At 33.6% G+C, this 14,769-nt stretch overlaps 1 protein-coding gene across 1 annotated transcript; it reads right to left on the reverse strand.

The window, feature by feature from the left end:
* Positions 1-9,314: 9,314 nt before the first annotated feature.
* Positions 9,315-13,541, reverse strand: LOC116117898 (putative pentatricopeptide repeat-containing protein At1g09680). The gene is made up of 4 exons (XM_031403898.1): positions 13,097-13,541; positions 12,784-12,847; positions 9,835-9,930; positions 9,315-9,513 (listed from the first exon to the last, which is right to left on the reverse strand). The coding sequence occupies exons 1-4, from the start codon at positions 13,539-13,541 to the stop codon at positions 9,315-9,317; spliced, it is 804 nt and encodes a 267-aa protein (XP_031259758.1).
* Between the last annotated feature and the right edge of the window lie 1,228 nt (positions 13,542-14,769).

Raw genomic sequence — 14,769 nt, forward strand, 5'->3', positions numbered from 1 at the left:
TTATAGGTACGTAATAAGCCATCGATATGGACACCTTCTTATTGAAACTAAAATATTTCTAGCTCTTAAGCATGTTTAGAGCTTCTTGACATAAAATTTTTAGTATTTTCGTACGATCATCCTCAGGATTAGCTTCCTCCTCTTCTTGTCTAATTCAAGTAATGATTTATTCTTCAGTTAAAACATACACGATTTGTTGTTCATTTGGATAATTGAGGAAGACATTAATATCCATTTGATTAGTATAGTGAAATTGTCAAATCTGATCACTCAATTTTACAGTGACTTTTTGATATCCATTTCCTTACTATCTTAATACTACTAAATTTATAAAATAAGAAATCAAAACAATACTTTTTGTACCTACACCTCTATTAAATTATATCCTCCTTACAGTAATAAATTTAATTGGTCTCAACATTATGACTATAAAGAGGTTATATTGTACTATCAAAATATGAATTGAAATCCAAATACTGTACGACTAAAACATAAATTAAAAAATAAGAAATCAAAACTATAATTTTTATAACTACACCTCCATTAAGTTATAACATCCTTATAATAATAAAATTACAGTAAAACCTCTCTATAGTCATAATGTTGAGACTAAGGGGGTGTTTGTCTAAGCTTATAAGCTAGTCAAACTAGCTTATAAGCTGTAAAATAAAGCTGACATGTTTGTTTATAACTTTTTTGAGCTTATAAGTTGAGCTTATAAGCAAAAAAAAAAAAAAAAAAAAAAAAAAAGAAAAGTTGGGGGGGAGCTACTTTGTTTTTTAGTTTGACCAAGTATATTACCATATTATCTTTGTTTAATTTTAAAATTCTATAGTATACCCTTGTTTAATGTACACCCTTGTTTAATGTAGTACCTTTTTTAGTCATTTTATAATAAAATGTACTTATAAGCCACATTTTACCAAACACGTCAACTACTTATCAGTCACTTATAAGTATTTTAACCAAACACGTAATTGCTTAAAATTTCAAATGCTTATAAGCTAAAATTAGCTTATAAGTACTTATTGCTTATAAGCTAATTTTCATAAGCTCAGACAAACACCCCTAACTAATTTTATTATTATAAAGAGATTATAACTTAATGGAAAAATTATGGTTTTAATTTCTTATTTTATAATTCATATTTTAGTAGTACAGTATTAGGATTTCAATTCATATTTTAGTAATATTAGAATTTCAATACAGCGTTTCAATTGCCTGCTTTTGAAACGAATAAAAGATCGTTTCTTAGAATCAGAAAAAATAAGTGTTATTGATGGAATTGTAAATATAGTTGATGCATGGTCAATTGATGTGAAGCCACAAATAATTGTCAATGGTTTTAAGCGCTACAAAATAAGGACCACTAATGTCAATGAATTGTAAGTTACAAATAAAGTGGATTAGGAGAATAAAAGAGTCATTATAGAATTGAGTGATCAGATTCGACAAATTCACTAAACTAATCGAATGGATATTAATGTCTTCTTCGATTATCCAAATGAGTAACAAATCATGTATACTTTAACCGAAGGAGAAATCATTGTTGCAATTAGACAAGAAAAGAAAGAAAATAATCCTAAGAATAATAGTATGGAAATACAAAAAGTCTTGTGTCATAAAGCTCTAAACATGCTTGAGAAACTAAAAATATTTTGGCTTTAACAAAAAAATATCCATGCTAACGAGCTATTATGTATTCGTAAGGTAAAAGATGTGATAACAACTTTAAAACATAAATCATTGTTCCAAACAATTTTAAATAAATATTTTATTTCATTTTAAACCTTTAATTTTACATAATATATATTTTTTTGTAATATACAGATAATTGATAATTATTATTATGTAGAGACAACTTTCTTTAAGGCAGGAATTAGAAAAATTATAACTTATTACAATATAGAGTTTATTTTTATTTATAACTATCTCAAATTGGGACTAGAATTTTTTATAACTATATAGAGTTTATTCCTATATAAAATATCACTATAAAAAATTTTTTTTATAATTGATCCCATTATTATGATTATAGAAAGATTTTATTATAATTGATCTCATGATTATGATTATAGAGAGGTATTACTGTATTTGCTAATACTAAAAATACTTGTCCTAAAAGCGCCTACGTAGCCCATAAATTGAGGCCAAAACATTTGGCCAATTAAAACACTACAGTTAGATATTTGTGGTTAGGTAGAATCCATCCCACCACTTTTATATTTGGATTGATGGCTGTCTTTATGCCTTGACTATAGATTAACGAATCCACTTTATTGACTAAATTAAATAAGTACTGACATTGAAATTATTATTTAAAAATAAATTAGTTGCATTAATCCGATATATATATATATATATATATATCATAAAATATATTAAAGTATTTGAAACAAACCTATAGTAGAGTTTGTCTAATTATCAAGGTCACATAACACCCTATAAGTCTAATAGATCAAAATAATTATATAAATATAATAAGTATTTGCCTCTTTTGCGACTCGAACACGAAACCCTCTTGGTATAGTTTACTTTAGTGGTTAAAGGGTTTAATATTTGACTACAAGGGAGAGGTAATAATTGATAATTGTCTCATATGTGATTCAATATTAAAACAAGATCTTATTAAACACAGCATATGTGATTGTTATTCAAATCTATAAAGAATAAAGATTAATAAAATACAAGATAAATAGTTAAAATATCAATAACTAAATTCAATTTGGAAAGATATGGTGTTTGTTTATATATCTAGATAATTCTAAAAGTTTTAATGAATTTTTTTTATTTCTTTTAGAAGTTAAGTTTAATGAGGTAAAATATGGGGGCAAATAGCAAGAATCTTTCACAAAGTGAATTTATACTCCAAACTGATATTTGTGATCCATATCCAAATCCATCTCTTATGTAATCAAGATGTTAAAAAATTTTAATGGAAGTGATTTTTAGCTCCAATTTAATTTATCAGTATCCCAAATTGTTAAATGTTTTTTTGTTTTGACAAATTTAGTCTTGATGAAAATGACTAGAAATGACATTGTTCAATTTAGATACACTCATATTCTATTTTATATTTTAATTTTAATTTTTAACCTTTAATTGTTAACTAAATTCTAATCCTTAACTTTTATAATCATTGAAAAAAAAACCTAATTAAGTAAAAAAAACCTAATTAAATTTGAAATTAGGAAATAGGGGTATAAACAAAAAAACATAATCAAGTTTGAAATTAGTGAAAATAAGTGTAAATAAAAAACCTAATTAAGTATGAAATAAAGGGAAATTGACGTAAACTAATTAAGTATGAAATATTATTCTCATACCATATAACGCACGGGCAGACGGTCGTCTCTGATGACACCACGCACCCATAATCACGGAAGACATTTTTCCAATGAAAATATCCCTCGACGCGTCAGGCTATAGGTATAAGACAGCATTGCATTACATGAGGAGGTTTACACGGAAAACATTACTAACTTTTATCTGAGGCAACAAGCCCAACAACACGTCCACCCAGGCTGAGAGAATCTACCTTTTATACCCTTTTCTTAATTTAAAAGTAACGGCTAGATAAGAAATATGAGGAGATTTACAATTTCCTTTCTCTGCTTTATAACATTTCTTGTCCACAGCTCTATAAAATTAAAAAATTATATATTTAAATATAATGGCCCGGACACCCCAGTCAAAAAAAAAAAAAAAGTTGACATTGACATTATGACAACAATTGACATCAAAAAATAAATGCAGGGGAATAGATCATGGTTGAAAAAGAAAGCCAATAAATAAGATAGATATATGGTTGAGTCATTCTCGTTCACATTTTTGATATTAATATATCAGTATACAGTTATTAGTTATGATTTCATACTTTCCCAAGCTGTCACGCAATAAAAATTTATTTCCTTCTTGTTAGGGTCCCATCCTTGTTTTGTTGTGTTATGCAAATTAAAGAATTCTACTAAACACCAAACACGCATAATCAATCAAAAACAGAAAGAACACAGTGATTTATCATGGTTCACTTATTCTTATAGGATAAACTACATCCATGTTGAGCTCCGAAAAAAAAAAAGCTCATTGCACTAACTATTATCTCAAGAATCATAGTTACAATCACAGCTAAATCAATCCAAATTAAAAAAGAATCACCCACCCTTGATACAAAATATCCTGTAACCAGCCCTTTAGAGAAACTCACTTGAAAACTCTAATCCGAGAGAACAACACCCTTCCAAGAATGGTTACTGCCCTAATCACTCTAGTCTAACTAATTACACCAATCTTGAGTAAGAACTCCACAAACCCTAGCTTCTCAATCGAATATTGGAGAGAACAGAGTCGAATGCATTCATTTGGGAAAAAACTGGGTTTATATATGGTTGACTTGGAGGCTGAATGATGGCCATTGATCTGAAGAATAATATGTGGTTTGGATTCACTTAATCACTTCCATAAAATGACGCCATTCGACTTAACCCAATACTACACCGTTTTCAAGCTTCCACTTCAATAATCTCCACCTTGGAAGCACTTGAAAACAGTACATTAGTGCAGTTTGCTCAGTCCCATTCCCTTATAGCTCCAGTCACTCCAAATTATTTTACAAACAGCAAGTTCAAGCAATGCTTGAATTTCACTGAAGTGACTATTTTGGTGCCCATGTCTGCTGGGTTCTCTTCTGTAACAACTTTCCTTAGCTCAATAACTCCTATAGTAATTAGGTCTCTCACAAAGTGATAGCGGACATCCACATGCTTAGTACTTTCATGGTACACTGGGTTTTTACTCAGATGTACAGCACTCTGGCTATCAGAGTAAACTGTTACCTTCCCACTGATTATGTTGGCTTCTGTCAAAATTCCCTTTAGCCACAAAGCTTTTTTAAACACATCAGTCACTGCAATATACTCGGATTCAGTTGAGGAAAGGGCCACAATTGGCTGCAATTGGGACTTCCAACTTATAATGTTTCCACCCAATGTGAAGAAGTAGGTTGTGGTTGATTTTCTAGTATCTTTGTCCCCTGCAAAATCAACATCTACAAAACCAACAAGATCAAGTGAAGAATTCCTTTTACAATATTCAAGTCCAACACACAATGAACTATTTATGTATTTTTAACATCCATTTCAAGGTTGTCTAGTGCTCCATACCATGGTTAGACATGTGCCTACTTAGAAATGACAAATGCTAAATCAGGCCTAGTACTTATCATTGCATACATTAAGGACCCTACAACATTTGCATAAGGGACAGACTCCATTTTCAACAAGTCTGCCTCAGTCTTGGGGCATTGGGATTTACTGAGTACAAAATGACTTGCCAAGGGCATTGAGACCAGTTTGGCACCGGCCATGCCAAACTTTGAAACTAACTTCAACAAGTATGATTGTTGGTGCAGCCTTAGTTCACACTTTCTTCTATCCCTATTTATCACCATACCTAGTATTTTCTTGGCACACCCTAAGTTTTTCATGCTAAACTCAGAATTGAGTTTCTTCTTTAGATCACTAATTAGGGATTTAGACTTACTTATCAGCAACATATCATCAACACATAATAGTAAGTATATAGGCATGTCATTAGTCATTTTGAAGTAGAAGCAACTATCATATTTACTTCTAATGAACCCTATACTCACTATGAAGGTATCAAACCTCTTGTACCACTGTCAAGGGGACTGTTTTAAGCCATATAGAGATTTTTTAAAGAGACAGGCATGGTCTAGAGCATTAGGGACAACAAAACCCATTGGCTACCTCATATAAATCTATTCCTCTAGGTTTCCATGCAAAAAGGCAATGGTGATATCCAATTGCTCAAGTTCCAGGTCTTGGTGGGCTACAACAATAACATCATTCTGATTGTCTTGTATTTAACCACAGGGGAGAAGACTTCATTGAAGTTTATTCCCTCCCTTTGGGTATACCTTTTGTAACAAGTCTCGCTTTATACCTAGGGGGATCGCTATAGAAATGCCATCTTTTAGTTTAAAGAACCACTTACATTAGGTTAGTTTCTGGTCTCTTAGTTTTGGAACCAGGGACCATGTGTCATTTACCTTTAGGGATTGCATTTCCTCCTCCATGGCTGCTCTCTATTTGTCCCTATCTCTGGACTCCATGGCCTCTTGGAAAGTCTCAAGTTCAGACCTTAGCACTTTCGTACCTGCAAGGAGGGCAGTATAAATCAATTTAGCATATGAATATCTTGAAGGTGGTCTTACCTCTCTCCTTGTTCTATCTCTGGCCAGCTAATAATTCCCTAGTTCATCCTGTTATGGTTCTAGGAACTCTTCAGCTTCATCATCTACAACTTGATCAGGTTCACCAAGTTCTACTTCACCTCCAGGTTGCTGCGATGCTTCCACTTGAAGTGGATCAGGTTGCTGAGTTGTAGGGTCCACCTCAATTTGAGTAGCACTAGGTTGAATAGTTGTTGTTTCTGTACTCTTGGATGTGCCTATATCAAGGTTAGTCTCTTTGCAAGGGAAGACTCCCTCATTAAATACGACATCCCTGCTCACTATGATTCTAACCCCTGGAGACTCTTTATCCCACAACTTGTACCCTTTTGTGCTCTTTTGATATCCTAGGAACACACACTTATTGGATCTAGGTTCTAGTTTGCCTCTTTGTGTATGTGCATAAGTTATACACCCAAACACTCTGAGATGGCCTAACTTTGGTTTTCTCCCTGACCACCTCTCTTCTAGACAAATTAATCCTATGGTTGTAAAAGGACTCCTATTTACTAGGTAAGCAGCTATAGTGAAGGCCTCTCCCCAGAAGGTTTTTGGAAGATTTGAGGTGATCAATAAGCACCTAACCTTGTCTGACAGAGTTCTATTCATTTTCTCAGCTACCCCATTTTGCTGAGGTGTGTTTCTCACTGTTCTATGCCTCAAGATCCCCTGTTCACTACAGAATCTATCAAACTCCAGGTTACAGAACTCAAGCCCATTGTCAGTCCTAAAAGCCTTAACCCTTCTACCAACCTGGTTTTCAACTAGCACTTTCCAATCTTTAAACCTAGCTAAGGCTTGATCCTTTGACTTTAGTAGGTAAACCCATACTTTCCTACTGTAATCATCTACAATAGAGAGGAAATAACTGTTTCCTCTATGTGATTTTACTTTTTCAGGTTCCCATAAGTTAGAATGTAAGTAATCAAGGCAATTTGTAGCTAAGTGAGTTCCTTTAGGGAAGTTGTTTCTATGTTGTTTACCTAGGACACAGTTCTCACAAAATTCTAAGGTAGTAATAGTGTCTTTCCCAAACTTCCCTTGTCTATTTAGATCATCCATCCCCCTTTGACTCATATGACCCATCCTCAAATGCCACTTTTCAGTCACAGATAAATTTGAAGAACAAGTGTAGTATTATTGCATTCAGGATAGAAACTTCCACAGAGAATATAGAGACCATTTTTCTTTTCTCCTGTTAAAACCAACTTTTCTTTTTTGTAGACATTTAACCAACCATTGTCAGCGCTATAGTAGCATCCTGCTTCATCTAGAATTCCTAAGAATATGAGGTTTCTCTTAAGATCAGGGATATACCTAACTTTGGTCAATTTAATCAGTTTACCCCCACTTAACCTTAGTGTTATGCTGTCCATTCCCTTAACTCTACAGGCTTGATTATTTCCCATTAATACTGTCTCATGATCAGAAGTTTCAAATTCTTGAAATCAGCTCCTATTTGGGCTCATATGAAAAGTGCAACAAGAATCTAACACCCATTCCTTAGCAGTGTGAGATGTTGACACTGTAAGAACTTTCGGTTCATCTATCAGGTTATTAGTGGTAGCCAAATTGTTCTCAGTGTTTCCTAATTTCTGTTTCTTCTTCCAGTCAAAACAGTTTTTCTTTAAATGACCTATTTTATTACAGTAAAAGCACTTTCTTGTTTCTGCCTTAGCCTTACTATTTCCTTTCCACTTCTTCTTATTCTTATCCCCATGAATAGATTGGTTTCCTTTACTAGATTGGCCAAATTCTATTCTAACATTTACAAACAGTGTACTATTATTTCTTTTAAGGGTTTTAAGCTCTAATTCCCTAGCCTTAAGACTAGCAATAATCAAGTCTACACTGGGTACAGTACTTGAGTACTGAAGGGCATTCTTGACTACTTGGTAGTCATCTGTCAGTGAGTTTTTATTTTTTTTATCTCATTGACTGATGACTACTTGGTCTACACACTCTCCAAAAATACTTTACCTTTCTACATTTTTTTTATTTTTTCACAGAAAATGAGAAATAAATAAAAATCAAATGTCACTCATTCCTTTGATTATGTATTTATTTATAAAATCACTGTTTTATTTATTGCTATAAACAATTAGCATTATTTAACTATGAGGACTCATGTAGTCAATGTATTAGTCCAACACATCAATTTATTTTTCTTTTTAAATTATAAGAAAAAGAAATGGCACTGTAGTTTTTACATGAAAATGACAAAAGGAGTAGCAACGAATCAAATAATGGAAAAAGTTTTGATGATATATTATTCTTTTTTTTTTAAATTAAAAAAAAAAAAGCAATACCAAATATGTGATATATTGTTTTGTGTATACATGAAAATTGTTGGAGTTGTCGACTACTTCAGCATTAATGGGTAACGAAGATGCACTCGGGGGTCCCGCTATAAGATTTCTTTTAAGTTATTAATTCCTTTTTGGGTTGGGTTTAGGAATAGGAATCCTTGTAAAACTAGGTTTAATCTCTTAGGTTGTGCATTTATTTTATAAATTTGACAAATGACTGGAGTAGTAGACTCGGAATTAGGGTTTTGAGTATGACCTCAGCTAATAGAATCAATGTTTTTATTGATTGCCATAAACAGTTAACATTATTTATCTAACTATGAATTGAGGACTCATGTAGTCAATTAATTGGTCCAACACATCAATTTATTTTCCTTTTAAATTATAAGAAAAAGAAATGGCACTGTCGTGTTTTTAACCACCCCCCGCCCCGGCCAAACCGCGTAGGGGAAACAACACACCTACCTAAAGCTTGTTGTAAAGATAAATTTGTACCCAGAAGGCTAACAGAACCACTTTGGAGAAAATATAGTTTGTCATTTCCAAACCTTTTGAATATCACTTGTCTTAATGGCAAACTTTGGATAGGTGCAAGTAATCAGCCAACCGCTTCAGAACCAAGTTTCCAAAAGTTTTCGTACAGAGTTCAGTCCATGCTCTCCTGCACATGTAAGGACAGGAATGAATCGCGTCATCCGTCAATTCCTTTATAAATACAGCCCGTCTTTCACACTTCACAACTCATCCACACTTCACAACCAGCCGTCACCATGGCTCTCAAAACCACCACCACCACGACTCTCAAAACCGCCAACACCCACTCTCAAAACCACCTTCACCTTCACCGCCACCATCATCACCACCACTTCTGTCACCACGACTGTCAAACTCATGCTCTTCGTCCTCATCTTAGCGCCTTTCTTTCGTACTGGATTCAAGAAACTATCAAACCTAATTAAACAAGAACAATATCAGCCAAATTCCCCATAAATACAGCCTGTCTTCCTGTCGTCATTACTTCATAACTCATCCACGCTCCACACCATTGCTGTCGCTATGGCTCTCAAAACCACCCCACCACGACCCTCAAAACCACCACACCGCGACTCTTAAAACCACCTTCACCACTACCACCACCACTGCTGTCACCATGACTCTCAAAATCATACTTTTCTTCTTCTTCTTAACGGCCTTTCTTTCGTTCACGACTCAAGAAACTATCAAACCTAGGTTAAACATGAACAATATTTCTCTCTTTTCTTTCTCTCTTACTTCTCGTTGTCTTTCTCCTCAAACTTATCCCATTTTACTCCTCTTTCGTTGCGCTGACCAAGCCGAACACCGAAAGAAAGCCGCTCCGTCGTTGAACTACAGATCAAAGTTCAGGTATTCGATGGCTCTGATTGTGTCTCTTCCGACTGGGACGCCGCCACAGACTCAGGAGATGGTGTAAAATCATGTGACCCATATGCAGCTTAATTATATTATATTTACATTAAATTATAATTAATCGTGTTTAGAGATCCTTTAATAGTAAATGATTATCCATAGCAGTCAAACTTATATTATATCACAAAAAAACGTTTCGAAGCAAAAGCGCTTTCGGAGAAAAAGCTCTTAAGCTCTTAAGTTATAATAGATGGCCCTCTATATTGAAACGCCGTACTAATGTGATTAGTCTTCAACATTTTCACGTGATTGTCAGCAAATATGAGAAGAAGAAAAATATATTAAGAAAAAAGGAGGAGGCGCATCATGAGAGTTTAACCCAAAAAGATCAACAATCTTACAAAACACACAAGAAATAAAGGTTTCATGAAGATATAATCATCTTTTTTGGTTTAATTGCAGAAAGTAGAAAAAGGTGATAAACTTTAACCCAGAAATATATTGTTGTATATGAAGTAAAAGCTAGTCTTAAAGAGCATATAATGCGGGAGTTTTCTAAACCTTAATAATGGAGTAGTTTTAGAGAGTTAATATAATGCGGGAGTTCTTGTTGATGAGAAATACGCAGAGAGAACTGCCAACGAGAAACCTGAAAGCAAATAAAGCACGAAACCTCCGTGGCCATGTTTGTTATCACAACGTTCTTATTGCTACGTTAATCTTGTGTATCCTTTCAAATGAAAAGTATAAGAAGAAAGAAACTGATCAAGAGAAAACAATGAAGCGAGTTATTAGAGAGAGGGATTGTTTTTGTGTTTTATTGTTTATGTCTGGTAGCTGATAACAAAAGAGGTGATGCATTTAATTTACAGGCAGAGATGTGAGATTAGAATCAAGAATTAAAGGCGGTTTACTTAATAGACATCACCTTCTACGTTGCTTTTTATATTGGGTGAGTTCTCATCATAACATATTATTGTAATATACCATTCATTTAAAAATAAAAATAAATTATTTAAATCAATGATATCACTAAACTTTGTGAATGTTTAAATATTTTGACATTTGATATCACACAATAAGATAAAACCTTATCAATTATGGTCATAAGAGGCATGAATACGAAAACCCAAAATGATGGCATTTATAGTAATTTAAAAACAAATAATCTTAATTATTGGTTGTATTGGAAAAGATAAATGTCCCATAAAGTGGCATAATTTTATGAATTGAAAAAGACAAAATTAAACACCATGATCACTAGACTATATGCCAACAAAAGTTTCAAAACTAAGGAAATGTTGCTTTCATAATATTAATATGAGAAAGTCCAAAACATAAGGATGATATGTCATTTTCAACTATCCAAATAAAATCATTCCATATACTTAATTAAAATAAAAAACAAACCTAATTAAGGAAGTTCACCTTTCGGCACACATGTGGATAGAGAGTCCCACCGAAAATCCACATCTCCCATTTATCAAACAATAAACATAGTGGGTGTAGTATATATATATATAATGCTTCATTTTGTAGTTGATAATTGATTTCTTAAAAGAAATATATGGTGAGCTAATGACAATGACGATCTCTAGATTCTGTTATATTCATTATTTATAATTAATAGAAAATCTTATCTTATTTTAATGGGAAACGCAAGGTTTGGTAACTGTGGCCACCCCTTGCCTTGCTATAACTTAACCCAAGACTTCCTTGGTCTTTAACTCTTCAATCCATCATTCACTCCTACCAGGGTGGTTTAAAAGTTTAAATTTGCAGAAAGATAAATTCCGGATTTTTTTTTTTTTTTTTTTTAAAAGAGATGAATTGATTTTGGATATAACCACTATCTCTTAATTATTTATTTATGAGTTAATTACACTGATATCCCTTGAGTTTTCAACATTTCACATACATAAAAAAGATTATTAGGTTAATACAACACCTCATTCCTTAACTTCCGTTAAGTTCTATAGAGATTTTTTCACTTACTGCCTTTAACATTGAAAAAAAAAAAAAATTTACCCCCTATGATTAGCCGCTTCTCCCCTACCATCTATTTTTGGTGTTAAAATTAACTCAGAGAAGGGAAAAACAAAAGACCTTATATTTAAAATAGAAAATTATAAATTAAATTATTCAAAATATAAAAAATATTAGAAAAATATTTTTGGTCTTGTCTGGACTGGAAAAAGAAAAAATAGGAGAAAATTAGCATGAAAGATGGTGAAAATGTGACAACTGATGGCCTTCCAACTTCTCGTTACTTGGAAAATTGATCTTGAAAATTCTGGTGCATAGTTGTGAGTTGAGTCAAAGTATTGTTTGAAATCTTGATATTAACAGGGTAGATCTTCATTCGCAATCACTACAAGAAAATGATTTGCCAAGACATTTAGCGATGAATTCACGGTTTTAGGTGACGAATTTTTTGTGGTTAAGCTCATATCTCCAGTATCACTATCTAATTGTGATGAAATATGGAATGCTAGAATCAAGCCATGATGAAATGCTGGAATCAAGGCTCAATCTCATCCAATCTTCAATTACACAAATCACTTCTAAGAATCCTTCTTATCACATTCAATCACATAATTGTATTTCCTTACTTATATTTACATTTTTTTTGTATAAATAGGGTTATGTACAAAGTGTAATACTCAATACAAATACACAGAAAATACTTCTGAAACTCTTTCTCTTTGTTGGCAATCACCTGGCAGTATCTTCCTGATTCTCTTGCCTTCTCTTCTTCTTCAAACTCTGACATGATATCAAAGCCTTCATTCTGTTCTAACACAGCTTCCACAACTCCAAAGCTTGTCTAACCTCTTCCCTTCGGTCTCTAAAAATTCAAAACAGATACTCGGATTAACATCCTCTCTTTCTGTTCCTGCAAACTCAGAACAGAAAACCGGTTAGTACAACATTTTTTTCAAATTTTTTTCCCAATGGCACAACCAACAACTGGTTTAAGACACAATACAATCATCTATTCTGCCGATCTTTCAATGTTTTATTGACAAGTGAGGTATAAGAAGCATAATCCAATACAAGCCCCTTCTCACTGCGTAGTTTATCAAAATCTTCTGAGTTTCCATGCTTGCAACGACCCTCTAATAGAATGTTAATTTAATGTCACCTGGAACCACCCCTAGATTAAGCATAGCATCCAAGAGCATATTAGCATTTTTAAGCTGCCCCTGTTTGCAGAGCCCATTCATTAGCACATTATAGGTTACCACACTTGGTACATGCCCATCACACTGCATCTCCTTCAGCAACTTAAAACCCATCTTAACATTCCCCAGTTTGCAAAATCCATCAATGACCATAGTATATGTAGCATCATCCCGTTTCAATCCTTCTTTGAGCATCTCCCTCAATGTTCTTTCAGCCTCTGTTACATTCCCGTCTCGACAAAGTCCTGATATAAGAGCTGTGAAGGCTACATTGTCAAGCTTGATCCCTCTTTCAATCATTTCTTTCCTAACACCAAAGGCTGATTCTAAATCACCCTCCTTGCAGAAACCAACTCTGAGCGTTGCATATGTAACTTTGTCAGGCTTAAAACCCCTTGCATACATCTCATCAATTACTTACTTTGCTCCCTTTAAATTCCCATTCTTGGAAAGGCCACTGATGAGCGTATTATACATTATCAAATCAGGCTTCAAACCTCTCCTCAAAATTTGCTGATAAATATCCATGGCCAAGTCAACCTCCCATTCTTGCAATGCCCATCAATCAAGATAATATAGTAACATCATTTGGGACCAGTCCTCCTCCACACATCTCATCAAAAAGCAATCTCGCATCATCTAATGACACGACCCATCCCGACCTTCCTCATCCCATAGGATCCGGGCACTCCCACAAGACTTGGATGACCGAGATGTGTCGTGTGGGAAAACTGTGAAACCTGAAATTGTGCTTTCTAGAATATACCATGCATAAATAATCCGTACAAAAATGTAATTAGAAATACAAGTATGAATAAGTACATAAACATATTTAGGAAGTTTGGAAAACGTAAATGCATAATCCACAAAAAATCTAGAAACAAAATATCAAGTCTTGTGTAATTATAGCAAAAACATAAGACTATTATAGAAAACAGAAGTCCATTTTTGGAATATAAGCCATAATACACACATGAGAAGACGTCGATGCTTGGCACGATCTCCCTGTAAACCTGGGGGGAGGAAAACATTTTTTGAAAAGGGGTGAGCTGAAATACTCATTGAGTGGGGGAAAGGGGAAGTTTGCAAAACATTCATCAAACAAAAGTTATGGCATGCAATGGTTCTTATGAATTACTGAAAACAACATGATTCTATGAACATGATATGGTGGCAGCTAATCATTCATGTATACATGCATAACTCATTTCTAATTGTTCTAAGTATTGTAATCTGATCAATTAAACTGACAACAATTTCTGAATCCTAGCTCATCACTAAATGCTGAAAACTCTTTTACGAGAACTTAAAGAATAGCTGTAAATGCTTATGCTTCTAAAGACAATGTTTTCTATAAATAATGCTACAAACATCGAATGTTTCATATAGCTAATGTAAATTAACCATCAGATACTGAAAACTGAAACTATTAATTGATACTGAAAACTGTAGGCTGGTATCTAAAAACTTTAAACCGATATCCTGTTCCAAAACAGTAAACTGATACTAAAGGTTCTCACCACAACTAGTACCCTGGGGAAAAATCTCGATACCTGGTGGGCATCCCACACACAGGCAGGGCTGGGAAAAACATCTCAATACCCGACAAGATCTATCATTGTGCGGGCAGAGC

The sequence above is a fragment of the Pistacia vera genome, unplaced genomic scaffold (genome assembly GCF_008641045.1).
Source record: "Pistacia vera cultivar Batoury unplaced genomic scaffold, PisVer_v2 Contig824, whole genome shotgun sequence".
NCBI lineage: Eukaryota > Viridiplantae > Streptophyta > Magnoliopsida > Sapindales > Anacardiaceae > Pistacia > Pistacia vera.